Source organism: Pseudorca crassidens, chromosome 12 (assembly GCF_039906515.1).
Source record: "Pseudorca crassidens isolate mPseCra1 chromosome 12, mPseCra1.hap1, whole genome shotgun sequence".
Taxonomy (NCBI): Eukaryota; Metazoa; Chordata; class Mammalia; order Artiodactyla; family Delphinidae; genus Pseudorca; species Pseudorca crassidens.
The window spans coordinates 45,265,300-45,280,728 of NC_090307.1; the positions used below are offsets into that span (position 1 = coordinate 45,265,300).

General features: G+C 41.0%; 1 protein-coding gene across 6 annotated transcripts in view; it reads left to right on the forward strand.

Annotated features, from left to right (window-relative positions):
- The window catches only part of TRAPPC8 (trafficking protein particle complex subunit 8), a 90,850-nt gene extending 89,755 nt beyond the window's left edge, over positions 1-1,095 (forward strand). For all 6 annotated transcript variants that reach the window (XM_067699390.1, XM_067699396.1, XM_067699393.1 and 3 more), the window contains one exon: positions 51-1,095. In XM_067699390.1, the coding sequence (XP_067555491.1) occupies positions 51-285 (235 nt within the window). In that variant the 3' untranslated portion in view covers positions 286-1,095. The remainder of the gene's footprint in view (positions 1-50) is intronic.
- Positions 1,096-15,429: the final 14,334 nt, after the last annotated feature.

Consider the following 15,429-nt stretch of genomic DNA (forward strand, 5'->3'; position numbering starts at 1 on the left):
AATTTATGAAGAAAAAAATTCTCCAACTTACTACTTGCCTCCTCCCTTAGCCCAGAAGCATTGGAAATCCATGGATCATTTACATGGCTTGGACAAACACAATATAAACTTCATCTTAAAAGCCAGGAGCTTCACAGTTTGCAGCTGAAAGCATGCTTTGTCCATACAGGTGTTTATAACCTTGGAACTCCTAGGGTATTTGCCAAGTTATCGGACCAAGTTACAGTGTTTGAAACAAGTCAGCAGAGCTCCATGCCTGCCCTGATCATCATCAATAATGTGTGATAACTTACAAATTTGTACTGAAATCCACAGGAATCAGTTTTATTTTACTGAATGGTTTTTACAGCAGTATTTGAAATACCTAACTTGTTTGGGAGGTTGGTGTTAGATCATTGTAAAATACTTTTGATTTGTCAATTTGTTGATGATGCAAAGCACGTTGGACTGAGAGTACTTAAATTCTTTTTTTGTATTTCTTTAACCCCTGGTAATAATTTACATGCTCATAATACAGAATTTCAGCATATCCATGCACCTTATTAAGCCCCACTTAAAACCAGTGTCTAAGTCTGCTGTTACAACTTATCAATGGTATATGAACATTAGGAGATGATTTTGAGGAAGAAAAGGCCTTGTTGGCAATATTCCTGTTAAGCCATTAGTCTATAAATTCCAGCTTTACTGTGAAGTTCTATAGAGTGTTAAATACAGACTTTGCTGTCTTGCTTCACACAGTTCTCTAAAATCAGTTTTGAACGTTGGTTATAGGGTCTTCATACTTCAGTATCTGGTTGTTCCTATGGCTTATACATAACTTTGTAAAAAGAAGAACTTTTTTTTCTGATGCTTTGATTATAGTTTTGGAAAGAGTTTGACTCCCCCCCCATTCATCTCAGCATACAGTGCACTATTTCACAATATGAGATTTTTGTCATTTAAATTATCATATTCTTTATTATGTAACTTTAACAATTGAGATGATCTGTTTAAAATATAAATCTACTCAAGTTAATTAAAAATCAGCTTTTCAAAAATGTATTATATTTATAACAAATGTACTGTAAATAGAATAAAGACATGCTATTCACTGTATAGATTTATTAGATGCCTTTTTTAAAAAATTCTGAGAACTTAACATATTATTGAAAATGAATGTCATCCAAGACTTCCCTGGTGGTCCAGTGGCTGGGGCTCCGTGCACCCAGCACAGGGGGCCTGGGTTCGATCCCAGGTCAGAAGCTGAATCTCACGTGCGACAACTAGGAGTTCACCTGCCGCAACTAAAGTTCCTGCATGCTGCAACTAGAAGGTCCCGCGTGCCGCAGCTGGGGATCCCACACACTGCAGCTAAGGATCCCGCACGTCACAACTAGGACCCAATGCAGTCGAATAAATAGATGGGTAGGTGGATATTTTAAAAAAAAAAGAATGCCAACCATATTATTATAGCAGGTGCCAGATCAATTTCCTGAGAAAGCGTTATCTTTGTTTCTAAAAGTGAATGACAATCTTTGTTCCTATAGTCCTTGGTGGCCGTGTTATACATGAACAAATGAATTTTGTCTTTAAATGTTTCATGTCTGATACCCAGTTACAATTTTGGATAACCTTTTTATATCCTGGGAGAAAGGAAGATATATGCTTATTGACCCTACTGTAAATAACCACATTGCAGACTCTTATGCTGGTTATGGCAGACTAGGTAATTTAGCCCTCCTGCTGGAGAAAAGTAAAAAGTCAGAACAAAATAGAAGAAAATGTTTTACTAAAAACAAAGTGTTATCAATATAGTCCGTTATTAGAGGACCAAAATCCAGTAGAAGAAAGTCTAGAGAGAGGATATTTGGGCCTACTTTGCCTTGGGAGGTTTGCCCACTTAGGAAGAAGCAGCTGAGAGGCAGAGCATATGTTTGACTTATTTTGAGACAAGAAGTATAGGTTAGGAGAAATAATTAAAACTGAAGCAAAGAGAAGAAAAGGATGGAAAATAGGCCAAAAAAAGGTAAGAAACCTGGATTCAGTGAGAAAGTCTTACGTATTTATTTGGAGTCCTAGAAAGGGGAGAGGATAGGGCAGAAGCAGTATAGAATCTGAGAATTTTCCAAGATGGACAACAAGTTACAGATTCAAATAGTTCAGTAAATTCCAAACAACATAAATGTAAAGGAACCTATATACAGATGCATCATAGTGGAACTGCTAGAAATCAAAGACAAAGGGAGAAACAGTCTGGGGTACAGAAGGCAAAACTTACTTGAGTGGTAGCAGTAATTCAACTGATGGCAGACTTCTCAACAAAAATAATGGAAGCCAGAAGATAGTTTCTTTCAACCCTTTGAAGATGCTCTACTAACTGCTAAGCCCAAATTCTAAATGACAAGGATACCTTTCAGAATGAAAGTGAAAGACATTTTCAGACAAATAAAACCAGAGAGTTTACTTCAGGTGACTCTAGGATAATCTGCCTAAATCTAAAATCTTTCCACTCATTCTCCAAATAAGTATACAAATCAACAAGAGCAAGTGAAACCACACCTAGCTCGTGTGTTTAGCATAACTAGACAATATTAACTTCAAATTATCTGCACATGGAAAATTTAGCCTTAAATTCCAGCTGGCTATGTCAAGCATCTATGTCAAGCCTTTGTACAGAGTGGATGCAGGTGGGGAAGACCGGAATCCAGAAAGACCCTGTGGAAAGGAAATAAGAGGACAGGGCTTAAGGGTGAGCTGCAATCACTCTAAACAAAGAAAGTCATCCTGACTGTAAAAGTACAAGACATCTGGTAGATCAGAGCCCTGGTGACAGGCAAGGCACTTGAGACCTTGCAGTGGGGTCTTGTAGGAGCAGAAAGGAACGGGGTCCATTTATCACACAGCTAAGGAAATACATCCTAATAGGAATTACCTTATAAGTCGGCTACTTAGAGTGTTGAGTATTTTGAGGTTTGTGCACCCCGAATCAAGTGAAATTGTTCCATTAAAGCTTCATACCCTTAGGGCTGAGTTCCAGAAGACTCCATTAAACTGCAACTGCCTGTAGGTACCCTAATAACTCACCCTCATTGTCCTTTAAAATGTTAAGATTTGTCAGGCAGCCTATAAGAGTGAGGCAAGCCTTGAAATGGAATGGGACACACAACAGTGTCTAGAAGGGAGGTGAGGGGAACTGGTGGGAGGAGCAGGAAATGGGGAGAGGGGAAGGAGGAAGGGATAGGTTGCTGAAGGAAAACTTGGCCCGTTTCATAATCTTGCTTAGGGTCAACCCTGTTTGGTAGTATTCCCTTGTTCCTCAGGATTATCGGGCTGTAGGTTTTCACCTCGGGAGAAAAGTTTGCATGTCATGTGTCGTCTGTCCCTACACCCTGTGTTGTTTTTTTTTCTAATTTATTTTTGGCTGTGTTGGGTCTTCGTTGCTGCGCGCGGGCTTTCTCTAGTTGCGGCGAGCGGGGGCTACTCTTCGTTGCGGTGCGCGGGCTTCTCATTGCAGTGGCTTCTCTGGTTGGGGAGCACGGGCTCTAGAGTGCAGGCTCGGTAGTTGTGGCGCACGGGCTTAGTTGCTCTGCGGCATGTGGGATCTTCCCGGACCAGGGCTCAAACCCGTGTCCCCTGCATAGGCAGCAGCTTCTTCGCCGCTGCGCCACCAGGGAAGTCCCACTCCCTGTGTTTTTGTTTTGATTTTTAAGCTCTGATAGATGTCAGCTTTCCTAAAACTTGGAACAGTTTTCAGTTTCTCACCTACTTGAGTATGCTGTACTTGGTGGCAGGAAAGGACGCGTCTGGTAACAGGATGTTTGTGAAAAGGCAAAAACGAGTGTTCTTTTTCACATGTTAACGAATGGTATGTCTTAGTTGAATTAACATTCCACCAGGATGTAGTATATAAAACAACGTGAAATCTTTTGAAGACTATTAATAATCTGTTGCTTAGAAAGTCTGCTCTAAAAATAACTTTTTGCACTAGAGAAGAGGCATTTGGCCGCAAGAGGGAGCAATAGGGAATTTTAATGCAAAGCGCAGAGGAAGGGGAGGAGAGTGCTTGGAAGGGAGGCTCTTGTCCTTGAAGGAGAAGGGCTGTGGGCGAGAGGGTAGCTGCGGGAGCCCGAGCCCTGTGCCACTCCAGGGTCTGTTCCAGTCTGCATCCCAGCAACCCTCCAGGGGAACTGCACGAAAGTGAGGCAAGATCAATAAACCCCATTTTCCAGGTTCAAAAAGACGGACGATTCAAAGCCTGGGTGCAGAGCAACTCTTGTTGAGAGCAGGGGTTGCTGGTCTGTGCCTGCCACGTCTCATGTGGGCATCTCTTCTGCTGCTCCACGCCTTCCGCCCTGCGTTTCCCTGCGTGTAGGGCAAGGTGGAGAGGAAGGTCACATTTGGGGGCACGTATTTCTTTCCTGGAAGTTTAGGGCCATGGTTTGCAAAAAATGTTCAACAAAGAGAGCAAATTTGAGAGTGAGAGGGAGGTGTAGTCACTGCTGAGGTGACACCGTACACCTCAGATGGGACTGGAACCCACCATCTTCCAACTGAATCCACACAACCTGTCTGAGGACTTAATGAAGCTCAGGTTCTTTATGTTTCAGCGCAGAAGGAATTCAGCAAGCAGCAGAGTGATATGTAAGAAGTAAACTTATTGAGAGATACACATTCCATAGGCAGAATGCAGCCCCTCTCAGAAGGCAAGAGCGACCCCAGAATATGGGGTGGATAGTTTTTATGGGCTGACAAGCGGGAGGATTAGTCCAACTATTTGGGGGAGGGGAAGGGGATTTCCAGGAATAGGGCCACTGCACACTTTCTGGCCTTTTATGGTCAGCCTGGGAACTGCCCTGGCACCTGTGGGTGTGTCATTTAGCATATGCTAATATATTACAGTGAGCGCATAATGAGGCTCAAGGTCCAGTGGAGGTTGACTCTTCCACCATCTTGGGCCTAATCAGTTCTAACCGGTTTTTGTCTATCCAGTTTTTCTCAAGGGCTGTGTATTGTACCCTGCCCCCTTCCCTCTTGTCTCAGAAACACGTTCACAACACGCAGGAGGGCCAGTTATTAATGTTCAGGACTTCTGTGAACCGACTGTTAAACACAGACACTACTGAAAAATCAAGTTATGTAATACTACCTAATGGGGAGCCCCTGCGCATCTCCTCCCAACTCTGCATTCAATCCCATCTCTTCCCAACTCCATGTTATCTGGCTCTGGGAGCTTGAAATTGGCCAGAGTGGGAACTTTGGCCTCTGGAAAAATCAAATGCTGAACATCGGGGCTTGCTGTATTGATTTTTGCTGTTTATTCTCAAACTAAGAAAGTCATGCAGAAAATGTTAATGCAGGTTAAACTTTAAAGCGTTGCCTGCCTGTAGCAGGCAACACATTATGAATAGCACAAATAATTGAGAAGATATTCCTCTGGTGTCCAAAAACTGTTACCCAGGTCAGCAAAGTTGCTCATGTCATTGGTGAACAGGAGCAGATGTGCCGTCTCACTTTCCTCTTCCTCCTTAGCATAAACAAAAATATCAGCCAGCATCATACTGGAATTATTCTCATTTGTGAATCGGAACCCAGGTTGGTTATCCAAGAGCTCGGCAAAACTCAACAAAAGTCCTTTGTGAGAATCAATAGGCTATATGGAATTTGCAGTAAAGAGTATTGCATATATATATTTTTTTTTTTTTTTTTTTTTTTTTGCGGTACGCGGGCCTCTCACTGTTGTGGCCTCTCCCGTTGTGGAGCACAGGCTCCAGACGTGCAGGCTCCGCGGCCGTGGCTCACGGGCCCAGCTGCTCCACGGCATGTGGGATCTTCCCGGACCGGGGCACGAACCTGTGTCCCCTGCATCGGCAGGCAGACTCTCAACCACTGCACCACCAGGGAAGCCTGAGTATTGCATATTTTATTTTTGTTTGTAAATTATGTGCTACAAAGACTATATCAGTTAAAAAAAAGTTTTTTTCCTGGAGAGGATTTGATAAACATTTATCAGCACACCTCAGGGTATGAGCATAGACCATGAAAAAGTTAGTGTCCTGATATCCACGTTGCTCTTAGCCAAGACGTAAGGTGTCTTGCTGAATCTTCCAGCCATTAGGACCCCATAAAGCAGTGGTTCTCGAAATGTATGGGCATGATCATTGGGGTAGCTACCAGAAATGCAATTCCAGAGGCTACCTCCCCAGCAATTTGGTCTACCTGCCTCGATCAGTTTTTGTTGGTCTGGTTTGAGTGTGGAATCTTATTTTTGTTGTTGGGTTTTGTTTCGTTTGTTGTTTTTAGATCGTGGGGTTTTTAACAAGCTCTGACTCAGAAGAGAAGACCTAGATACCACACTTTGGGAAACGTTGCCCTGGGGAGCCTTAGAAGCACTGTGTCTAGCAGCAGACTTTTATAAAGTTTGTTTGTTTCTATCAAGTTTTCAGGCACATCATGGAAACGTTACTAGTCTTTAAAAGTTCTGGGTGGCTGTGCCAGTGTTTTGAATATATGCCCCTAAGACATGGCAAATTGCTCAAAGATTAATTTTCTGCTTAAAGACAGTTGAAATAAAAATTGGGTTTACAATAACTCATTTTGCTCAATTAGTTAAACACACTAAAGGCTGGGATTGACACTCAATCCCAGCTTGCCTGTCAGTTTTATTTCTTGGCCATTGATCATAACTGCTACCACTTACTAGCTTTTGGTATTGTCCGTTTTGCCATTCACGATGGTTAGGCTCTTTTGGACAGATATTTGTAGTCTCTACTAGGTGCAGGTAGATGAGAGCTGTAGATAGGATAATTGCTGAAGTTTTCACCCAAAATGAGGCATTTTGAGAGTGAAAGGGGGCACTTTAACAATTACGGTGTGTTCCAGACACGCTGGAGTGTGAGTTCATACTGGCCTCAGCTCTCCTCTTAGGCTCTCTGCTGGCTGGTATGTTACAGTGAATTCTGCTACACATACAAATACTGCATATTCAGGAAAGTCGTATGGCTTATCCTTAGATGTTTGGGGGAGTCCTAGTTCCCTGTTTTTTGGGCAGAAATGTTCACTCAATTCAGATGTGATGATGAGTGGCAAGATTCAGCTAACCTTCAGATGAGAATCCGGTGGCAGAATCCTCTGGTTACCTAATGCCTGGAACCAGGACTGAATTTTAGCCCTGGGCTAAGAATGCCACTGCAATGAGTATAGGCTACTCGCCTAACTAGATTCCTAAACCCTTTTCATTCAAGTGTGAAGGAGCTTGTACAATATTTTTAGCCAGTACACGTATCGTATCTTGAACACCACTTACATGTCCTTTATGTTGATTTGCAAACTTGTTAGTGCTAATATTTGCTGAGATAGCTCATATTTGAAAGGCTTTTGGTAGCCACTTCTGGATTATGGACTGACCAGAGTTTTTCAAAGGCTAAATAACCACTCCTGGGTTAGGTACTTGAAATGTTTTTTAATTACTCCTAGGTGGTTAAAACTAACTTACCTTACATATATATCACACTGTTTTTGGTGAAATATTTTAAAGTAAATTATACTCAGTATAACATTTGATTCCTAAGGTACAAGGTTCCAAGACAGAATTTCCTCTTATATCAAGAAGAAGTGTAGTAATAATGACTTGAATTTTAAATTTAAGCAGAATATTAGAAAATAGTATTTCCCTTTCACTGAATAGGATGTTAATAGGTATTAGGTGAAAAAGGAGTTCCCTGACTAAACAAATTAGGGAAATGTGGAATTAAATGAAATTAAAGAGGTTTCTTTATTGCTCATGTGCATTCATGGGGGGTTTCCCAAACATATTGATAGGGACCAGCCAGCTCTTCCCAGACAAAGCATTTTTCATAACTGGTGACATGCTTTCATAACTGGTGACATGCTTGGTAAACTTTTTCTGCAAAGTGGCAGGTAGTAGTTTAGGCCTTACAGGTCATACAGTCTCTGTTGAAGCTACTTAACTATTCCAGCTGTAGCGCAAAAGCCGCCAAATATGTGGGTGTGGCTATTTTTGTAAATACCTGTTTCTGTAAATAAAGTTATATTAGCTTTAGCACTGAATGACATTGTCAGCATATCTTGGAAACCTGGATAAGACTAGACAATAGAGGAGAAAGGAGAGGATCGATTGTAGGGAGAAGGGATGCCTCATTCCTTTCTAAGGCAGGTTTCTTGTTAAAACCTAGCAAGTGATTCTTGAAACCAACTGTATCCACTAGAGGGCACCAGAAGTGCAATTTTGCATCAGTGCCATTCTATTTACATGTAAAATATTGCAATTAGCATTTTATGAGGTAACACTTAGTGGGGTTGGGTTTCACATTAGACATTTTTTTCTTCTGCTACAGAGAATTAGAATCAGGCAAGTTAATGGTAATCTACCAACCTAAAGTTACGATATTAACTCAGGAAATACCTCATAATTAAAACTGTTGCTGCTGCGCTTCCCTGGTGGCACAGTGGTTAAGAATCTGCCTGCCGGATGTAGAGAATGGACTTAAGGACACGGGGAGGGGGAAGGGTAAGCTGGGACGAAGTGAGAGAATGGCATGGACATATATACACCACAAATGTAAAATAGCTAGTGGGAAGCAGCTGCATGGCACAGGGAGATCAACTTGGTGCTGTGTGACCACCTAGAGGGATGGGATAGGGAGGGTGGGAGGGAGACGCAAGAGGGAGGAGATATGGGGATATATGTATATGTATAGCTGATTCACTTTGTTATACAGCAGAAACTAACACATCATTGTAAAACAATTATACCCCAATAAAGATGTCAAAGAAAAAAACAAAAAGAATCCGCCTGCCAGTGCAGGAAACAGGTTCGAGACCTGGTCCAGGAAGATCCCACATGCCGTGGAGTAACTAAGCCTGCGTGCCACAACTACTGAAGCCCGTGCGCCTAGAGCCCATGCTCTGCAACAAGTCACAGGGCTTCCTTGGTGGCGCAGTGGTTAAGAATCCGCCTGCTAATGCAGGGAACACGGGTTCGAGCCCTGGTCCGGGAAGATCCCACATGCCATGGGGCAACTAAGCCCGTGCGCCACAACTACTGAAGCCCGCGTGCCTAGAGCCCGTGCTCCGCAACAAGAGAAGCCATCGCAATGAGAAGCCCGTGCACTGCAACGGAGAGTAGCCCCGTTCACCGCAACTGGAGAAAGCCGGCGCCCAGCAAAGAAGACCCAACACAACCAGAAATAAATAAATAAAATAAATAAATTTATTGGGGGGGAAAAAAAGCCACAGCAATAAACCCGCGCACCACAACAAAGAGTAGCCCCCGCTCGCCACAACTAGAGAAAAGCCCGCATGCAGCAACGAAGACCCAGTGCAGCCAAAAATACATTAAATAAATAAATAAAATTTTTTTTAAAAAAACTGTTGCTGACTTTTCAGTAGTCTTTACTTCATTCAGAGAATCAAGATAGATGGATTTTCCTGAAACTTAATCTTTTCAGACATTGTAAAGTTTTATTGATCAGAAAGTCATTTAATTTGTCATAGTGCAATTTAAAATGGAGGCTAAAATGGAACATTGTTAAATCAATGAAAATTCTGATAAAATACGTGGGTAAGAATTCTTCCATCCCTGCTTGGTGGCTATGGACACACCTCTTAACCTTTTTCTTTCCTTATATCACAGGATTCTTGTATGGTATATGGTGAGATAATGGGTTTTAAAGTTCCTAGAACGTGGTTGGTGTCCAGTGCATGCTGGCTAAATCATGTGTTGGTGAGCTACCAGTGTACCTGGAGAATTCCTCCCAGCAGGATATGACGTTATAGGGCAAGATGACTCAAACCAGAAGAATGCCCACGCATTGTGGAGAACAGGAAAACTTACCAGCTTAATTCAGTCATTTGGGCAGTTTTTTAAAGTATCACACAGTTACCCAAAAGTCACAATCTGGGGCTGTTAAGAAGTTGGCTTGCATAATCTTTCAAATTTTGTAACAGAAGTTACAATATTATAAACTAAAACATTGATTTCAAAATCAATACCAAGATCGAGATGTCAAGTGTAATACTTAAGTATTTTTGATATTTAAAGGGAGGTTGTAATATTTTCTGAGCAAAAATGTAAGGGGCTATGATTCGGGGCATATGAATTTACTTGTGGATAATGGACCATAAAATCTCTGCAGACAAGACTGCCTTGGAAGATCTAATACCAATGGCTCCTAAGCCTACATGGATTTGAATCCACAGCTTTGCTCCTTACCAAATGCGAGACCTTGGGAAAGTAAAGGTAACTTAACTACCTTAGTTTTCTCATCTGTATAGTGTGACAACAATAGTTCCCATATGACTAGGTCATTGTGGTGATCAAATGACTAAATTCCATGAATTTCTTAGTTCAGTGACTGACTGGTAGTGAACACTCAATAATCTGCTATTTTTAAACATGATTTACTTAAATCCCATTTAAGAATGCTCTTTGTAAGCTCCTCTAATAGATGCCATTTCAAATGGCTGTATGAGCCATAAACCCATAATTCTATCTATAGCAGCCACCACACTATTTTAAGTTTCCAATTTTGTTCAAGATTATAGGCTTTATTTTGATTGCAGGCTTAGGCCTCATGCACATCAACTATGAGATTTGCTCCCTTCATATCATCCCTTAATACTTAGAACGGTGCGGGACACATGCTAGAAATTCTTGTTGAGTTGAATATAAGAATTAAATTACCTTTGGTCTATTACAAGTGCAATGAATCTTGTGATTCGCAGTGCCAACAGGCAACAGCTCTTCAATGACTTTAATATGACGTGTAATGCTTTATAAGTGAGAAATATTCATAATCCTGGCATTTAGTTTGATAAAAATGAGCTTTTAAAACTGAATTTGCATACTTGCATTCATATGAATTCATTTTCCTGTTAAAAGAATGGAAGAAAACAGCAAGAATAACTGAGTCTTTTATTCATGACAAAAAGTTTAAGGGTTTTAGGGAAGTGGAAACATTGGGTTTGCTTCTGTATTGTGCCTTTTTGCTAACATTTTCACTGAAAGTGATTTCAAGTATAGAACTTCTAATGGGTCATTCGTTCAACAGTTATTAATAGGGTTTTGCCTTGGCACTGTTCTAGGTGCTAGCAAGACGATCCTGGGCATTGGCTGCAGTAATAGCTAATGTTAATTTAAAGATACGAATTTGAGGTGGGGGGGAATTCCCTGGAGTCCAGTGGTTAGGGTTCCACGCTTACACAGCAGGGAGCACAGGTTCAAACCCTGATCGGGGAACTAAGATCCTGCATGCTGCCCGGTGGGACCAAAAAAAAAAAAAAAAAAAAGTATTTTTAACTTAAGTGTGGCACCCTTCAGACAGCAACTATATGAATAGTACATTTGTGAAGAATCAGAATTTCATATTTGAAAGTTACAGGAAAGTGTTTTGCTATGTGAATTTACTAGACCAAGCAATGAAATCTTTTGATTACATTTTTCAAGCTACTACCTTAAAATTTTTGTTCACTTTATTTACATACTGTAAATTCATTCCTTTTGGTATACACTTCTGAGTTTTGACAAACACATGTAATCATGTGACTACCATCATGATTCAGAGACAGAAGAGTTCATCACCCCCAAAATTCCCTTGTGCCACCCCTTTAGTTTCCTAGGGCTGCTGTAATAAAGAACCACAAATTGGCTGAATCACACAATAGAAATTCATTTTCATATTGTTTTGGAGGCCAGAAGTCCAAGATCAAGGTTTGGCAGAGCTGGTTCCTTCTGAGAGCTGTGAGAATCTGTTCCATGCCTCTCCCCTCCCTTCGGACAGTTTGCTGGCAATCTTTGGTATCCTTTGCTGTGTAGAATCATCATCCTATCTCTGCCTCCATCTTCGCATGGGTTCTCTCTGTGGTCATGTCCATGTCCCAATTTCTCGTTTTTGTAAGGACACCAGTCATTTCAAACGAAGGGCCCACCCTACTCCGGTACGACTTCATGTTAGCTAGTTACATCTGCAGTGACTCCATTTCCAAATAAGGTCACCTTTTGAGGTACTGGGGAGTTACGACTTCATATGAACTGGGGTCGGGGGGGGACACAATTCCTACACTACAAGTGGTAGTAGCCAACCACTACCCCGACCATCATCCCTGGCAGCCACTGACCTGTTTTCAGGTCCATAATTGTTCCTTTTTCAGAAAGTCATATAAGTAGCATTATACAGTATAGACTCTTGTCTCTGGCTTCTTTCACTTAGTATACTGCATTTGAGATTCATACACATTGTTGAATTAATACCAGTTTTTGGAGGTCACAGATAAGCTTGCTATTAACAGTCATATTCGTGGTTTTATATGAACATAGTTTTGATTTGTTTTTTTTTAGTGATTTCCTAGGAGTGGGAGTACTGTGTCACATACTGTTCAGGTAGTATATGTTTAACTTGATAAGAAACTCCCAAATTGTTTTCTAAAGTGGCTCTACCAGTTGGCATTCTCACCAGCAATGAATGAGAGTTCTTGTTGCTCTGCATTCTTGCCAGCAATTAATATTGTCGGTTTATTTATTTATTTTAAAATTTTAGCCATTCTAATAGGTATGGTAATTCTTAGCTTTTTTTGGCTGTGTCATGTGGCTTGCGGGGATCTTAGTTCCCGGACTAGGGATCAAACCCGCGCCCCCTGCAGTGGAAGCACAGAGTCTTAACCACTGGACCGCCAGGGTTAGTGGTTTTAATTAGCATTTCTTCGTGGTTTTAATTAACATTTCTCTAATAGTCATCACTTAAAAATTTTTTTGTTAATATGATGGGTACCTGCTGTTTGTACTGTAATAGTTATGCTGTATAAATCCTGTCATCTCTTGGTATTTGAGGACTCTCTTTGTATGTTTTTGCTTATAAAGAAAATCATTGTTTTCATTAGAGGTTTAAACCTTGTTGTAATATATCAAGGAGCATATGACTTAATTCTGCCATCATGCCTTTACTCTTAGCCTCAGTTTGATGCTACTTTCTTATTTCTTGGTTTCTTGCATTGAAATATAGTATTTTACCTTAAAACAAGTAAAAAATCCAACAATTTTATTTTGTCAAGAAAAAAATATGGTTTCCCGAAGCATCACGAGTGTTACTACCTATTAAAAAAAACTAGGTTACAATATGCTTTCTAAAATTTGAATGGTTTATGACTTCTAAGCCCACAGGAGTTGGTTGTTGCTACTATTTAAATACAGATTTTGAAAACTGCATGATGTTTAGATTATATTTATGGAAGGTTACAGAAAAACCAAGTCATGGTGGTTGCCTCTAGACTGGAAAGTTGATAATAGTGGGACAGGAGTGGGAGGGAAACTTGCTTTCCACTCCATATTCTTTGTCACCATTTATATTTCAAACTAGGCAAATATCTTTATTTTAAAAATTGAAATAACTAAAACCAAATAACTTAAAAGCTAATTTCCAACGTTTAATTAAGCAGCTGTGAGTAGGAAATCATGAATTTACATATTTAACAACAAAAAAGTTAACTTTTTAGGTTTCCTCAGGAATTTGTCATTGGTATGAGTGTAACGATAGAATTTAGAATTATCTCCTGAAGGAATGCGTAGTGTCAATATTTACCAGTTGTTGCTGTTAATTGCTGTAGTTTTCACATTAACTAGATTCATAATAATCTAGTTTTTTTGCCTCTAACTGATGTTTTTGGGTCAATTCCCCTTGTTGACGAGGGAGTGGCATGTTCTCACAGAGATTCTCAAGAAGTACTTTACATCACTCCTGGGCAAAACATGTCCCATTTCCTCACACAATGCTCTGTTGTTTCACTCTCTGAATTACCAATAACCCAAACTCTATGTGTAACAGAAGCTCGAAGGTTTGTGGCATTGGAGGGTTGTTATCTTGAAGCCAGCCCTATAGCAAGTGAAAACTGAAAACCAGACATCTAGGTAGAAGTCCTTTGACAACCCTTATCCTTGGGCATCATTTCCCACTGACCTACTTTCACACAGTTTCCATCTCATCATCTGGCTCCCAAACCTGTCTCCCTTTTGCACTGCCTCCTGAAATGCAGTCTTCCTGTCTTGTGTAGCTGTTACCTGGAAAGAGCAGGACTTCATAGGATGCAGCAGAAAACAATTCTATTCTTTTCCCTCCCTCTCCCTGCCCCCAACACATGCACCCAAACCCACCCAGAAACATTGAATGAAATGTTGGTAACTTTCAGTCAATGTGCTCCTGTCACTTTAAATCTTAAGAACAGCCTCGATTTCAATAATTAAATTTTCTAAGCGCTTTAACAACCAGCATTCTGAATGTCATAATGTTAAAGCTCTAGCTTTCTGCTGGGAAGCCTTAAATTAGGGAGGAGGGTGGCCAAACCTCCCTTCTTCTATCGTGGGCACTGCCTCTTCTGTCTCAGTGTACCTGGCTGCCTCAGAACCTCCCAGAATTTGTCCTCCCTCCCTGGTGCTGTGGGAATCTGGCATTGACGTCCTGTGGGCACTCTGGTCTTGGTAGCTGTTTAAAACTCCTTCTCAACGTCTTGTGTTTGTGATCTTGTATCTCTCTGCCTTGTGCTTTTGTTACAGAGGGGTTTGGTTCATTGTGTTTGTTTTGTTTTGTTTTTGCGGTACGCGGGCCTCTCACTGTCGTGGCCTCTCCCGTTGTGGAGCACAGGCGCCGGACGCGCAGGCTCAGCGGCCATGGCTCACGGGCCCAACCGCTCCGCGGCATGTGGGATCCTCCCGGACCGGGGCACGAACCCGTGTCCCCTGCATCGGCAGGCGGACTCTCAACCACTGCGCCACCAGGGAAGCCCCTGTGTTTGTTTTTTTATCTGATGGGTGTATCAGTATCTTTGGTTGCATATTCTGTCTGCTCTGTGTCAACATTATTCTGATAATTTTTCTTGTCGTTCCTTTTTCCTTGTAGTATTTTTTATATATTTTCTAGTCCAATTTCTAAACCTATCTTTAAAAGAAATGAGTTCCCCGACCTATTGTTCCCATTTGCAAGAAGCCCATGGAGAGAGGGCTGTGTTATGTTTGATCTTGTTGTGTCCCAGTAGTTTCCTTATGATTGAGGGTTTTATATATATATAGATAGATAGATAGATAGATAATTTTATTATATATATATTTCTATAGATAGAGATAGATAGATAATTTTAGCCTTTGCTATTTTTTAGCCAACTAGGATTAATAGCTGCAGAAGTTGTTGCAGGGTTGCACTCTGCCTCACTGCAAGATTTTTCTTAGAAAAATGGCTGGTCAGTGTAATTTCTAGTTCAGCCCTGCCTTCTCTGCTTTTCTTCAGATTCAAACTGAGACAGGAGAGACTGTCATCTTGACTTTTATGTTAGAACACCCTTCTGGTTTTCCTCAGGCAAATCTGATGCTCCGTTTGTGTGTCCTTTTTAAGCTCGTTTTCCTTTCTTCAACCACTTCCACAGGCCTAATTATTTTCTTAAAGAGTGAGC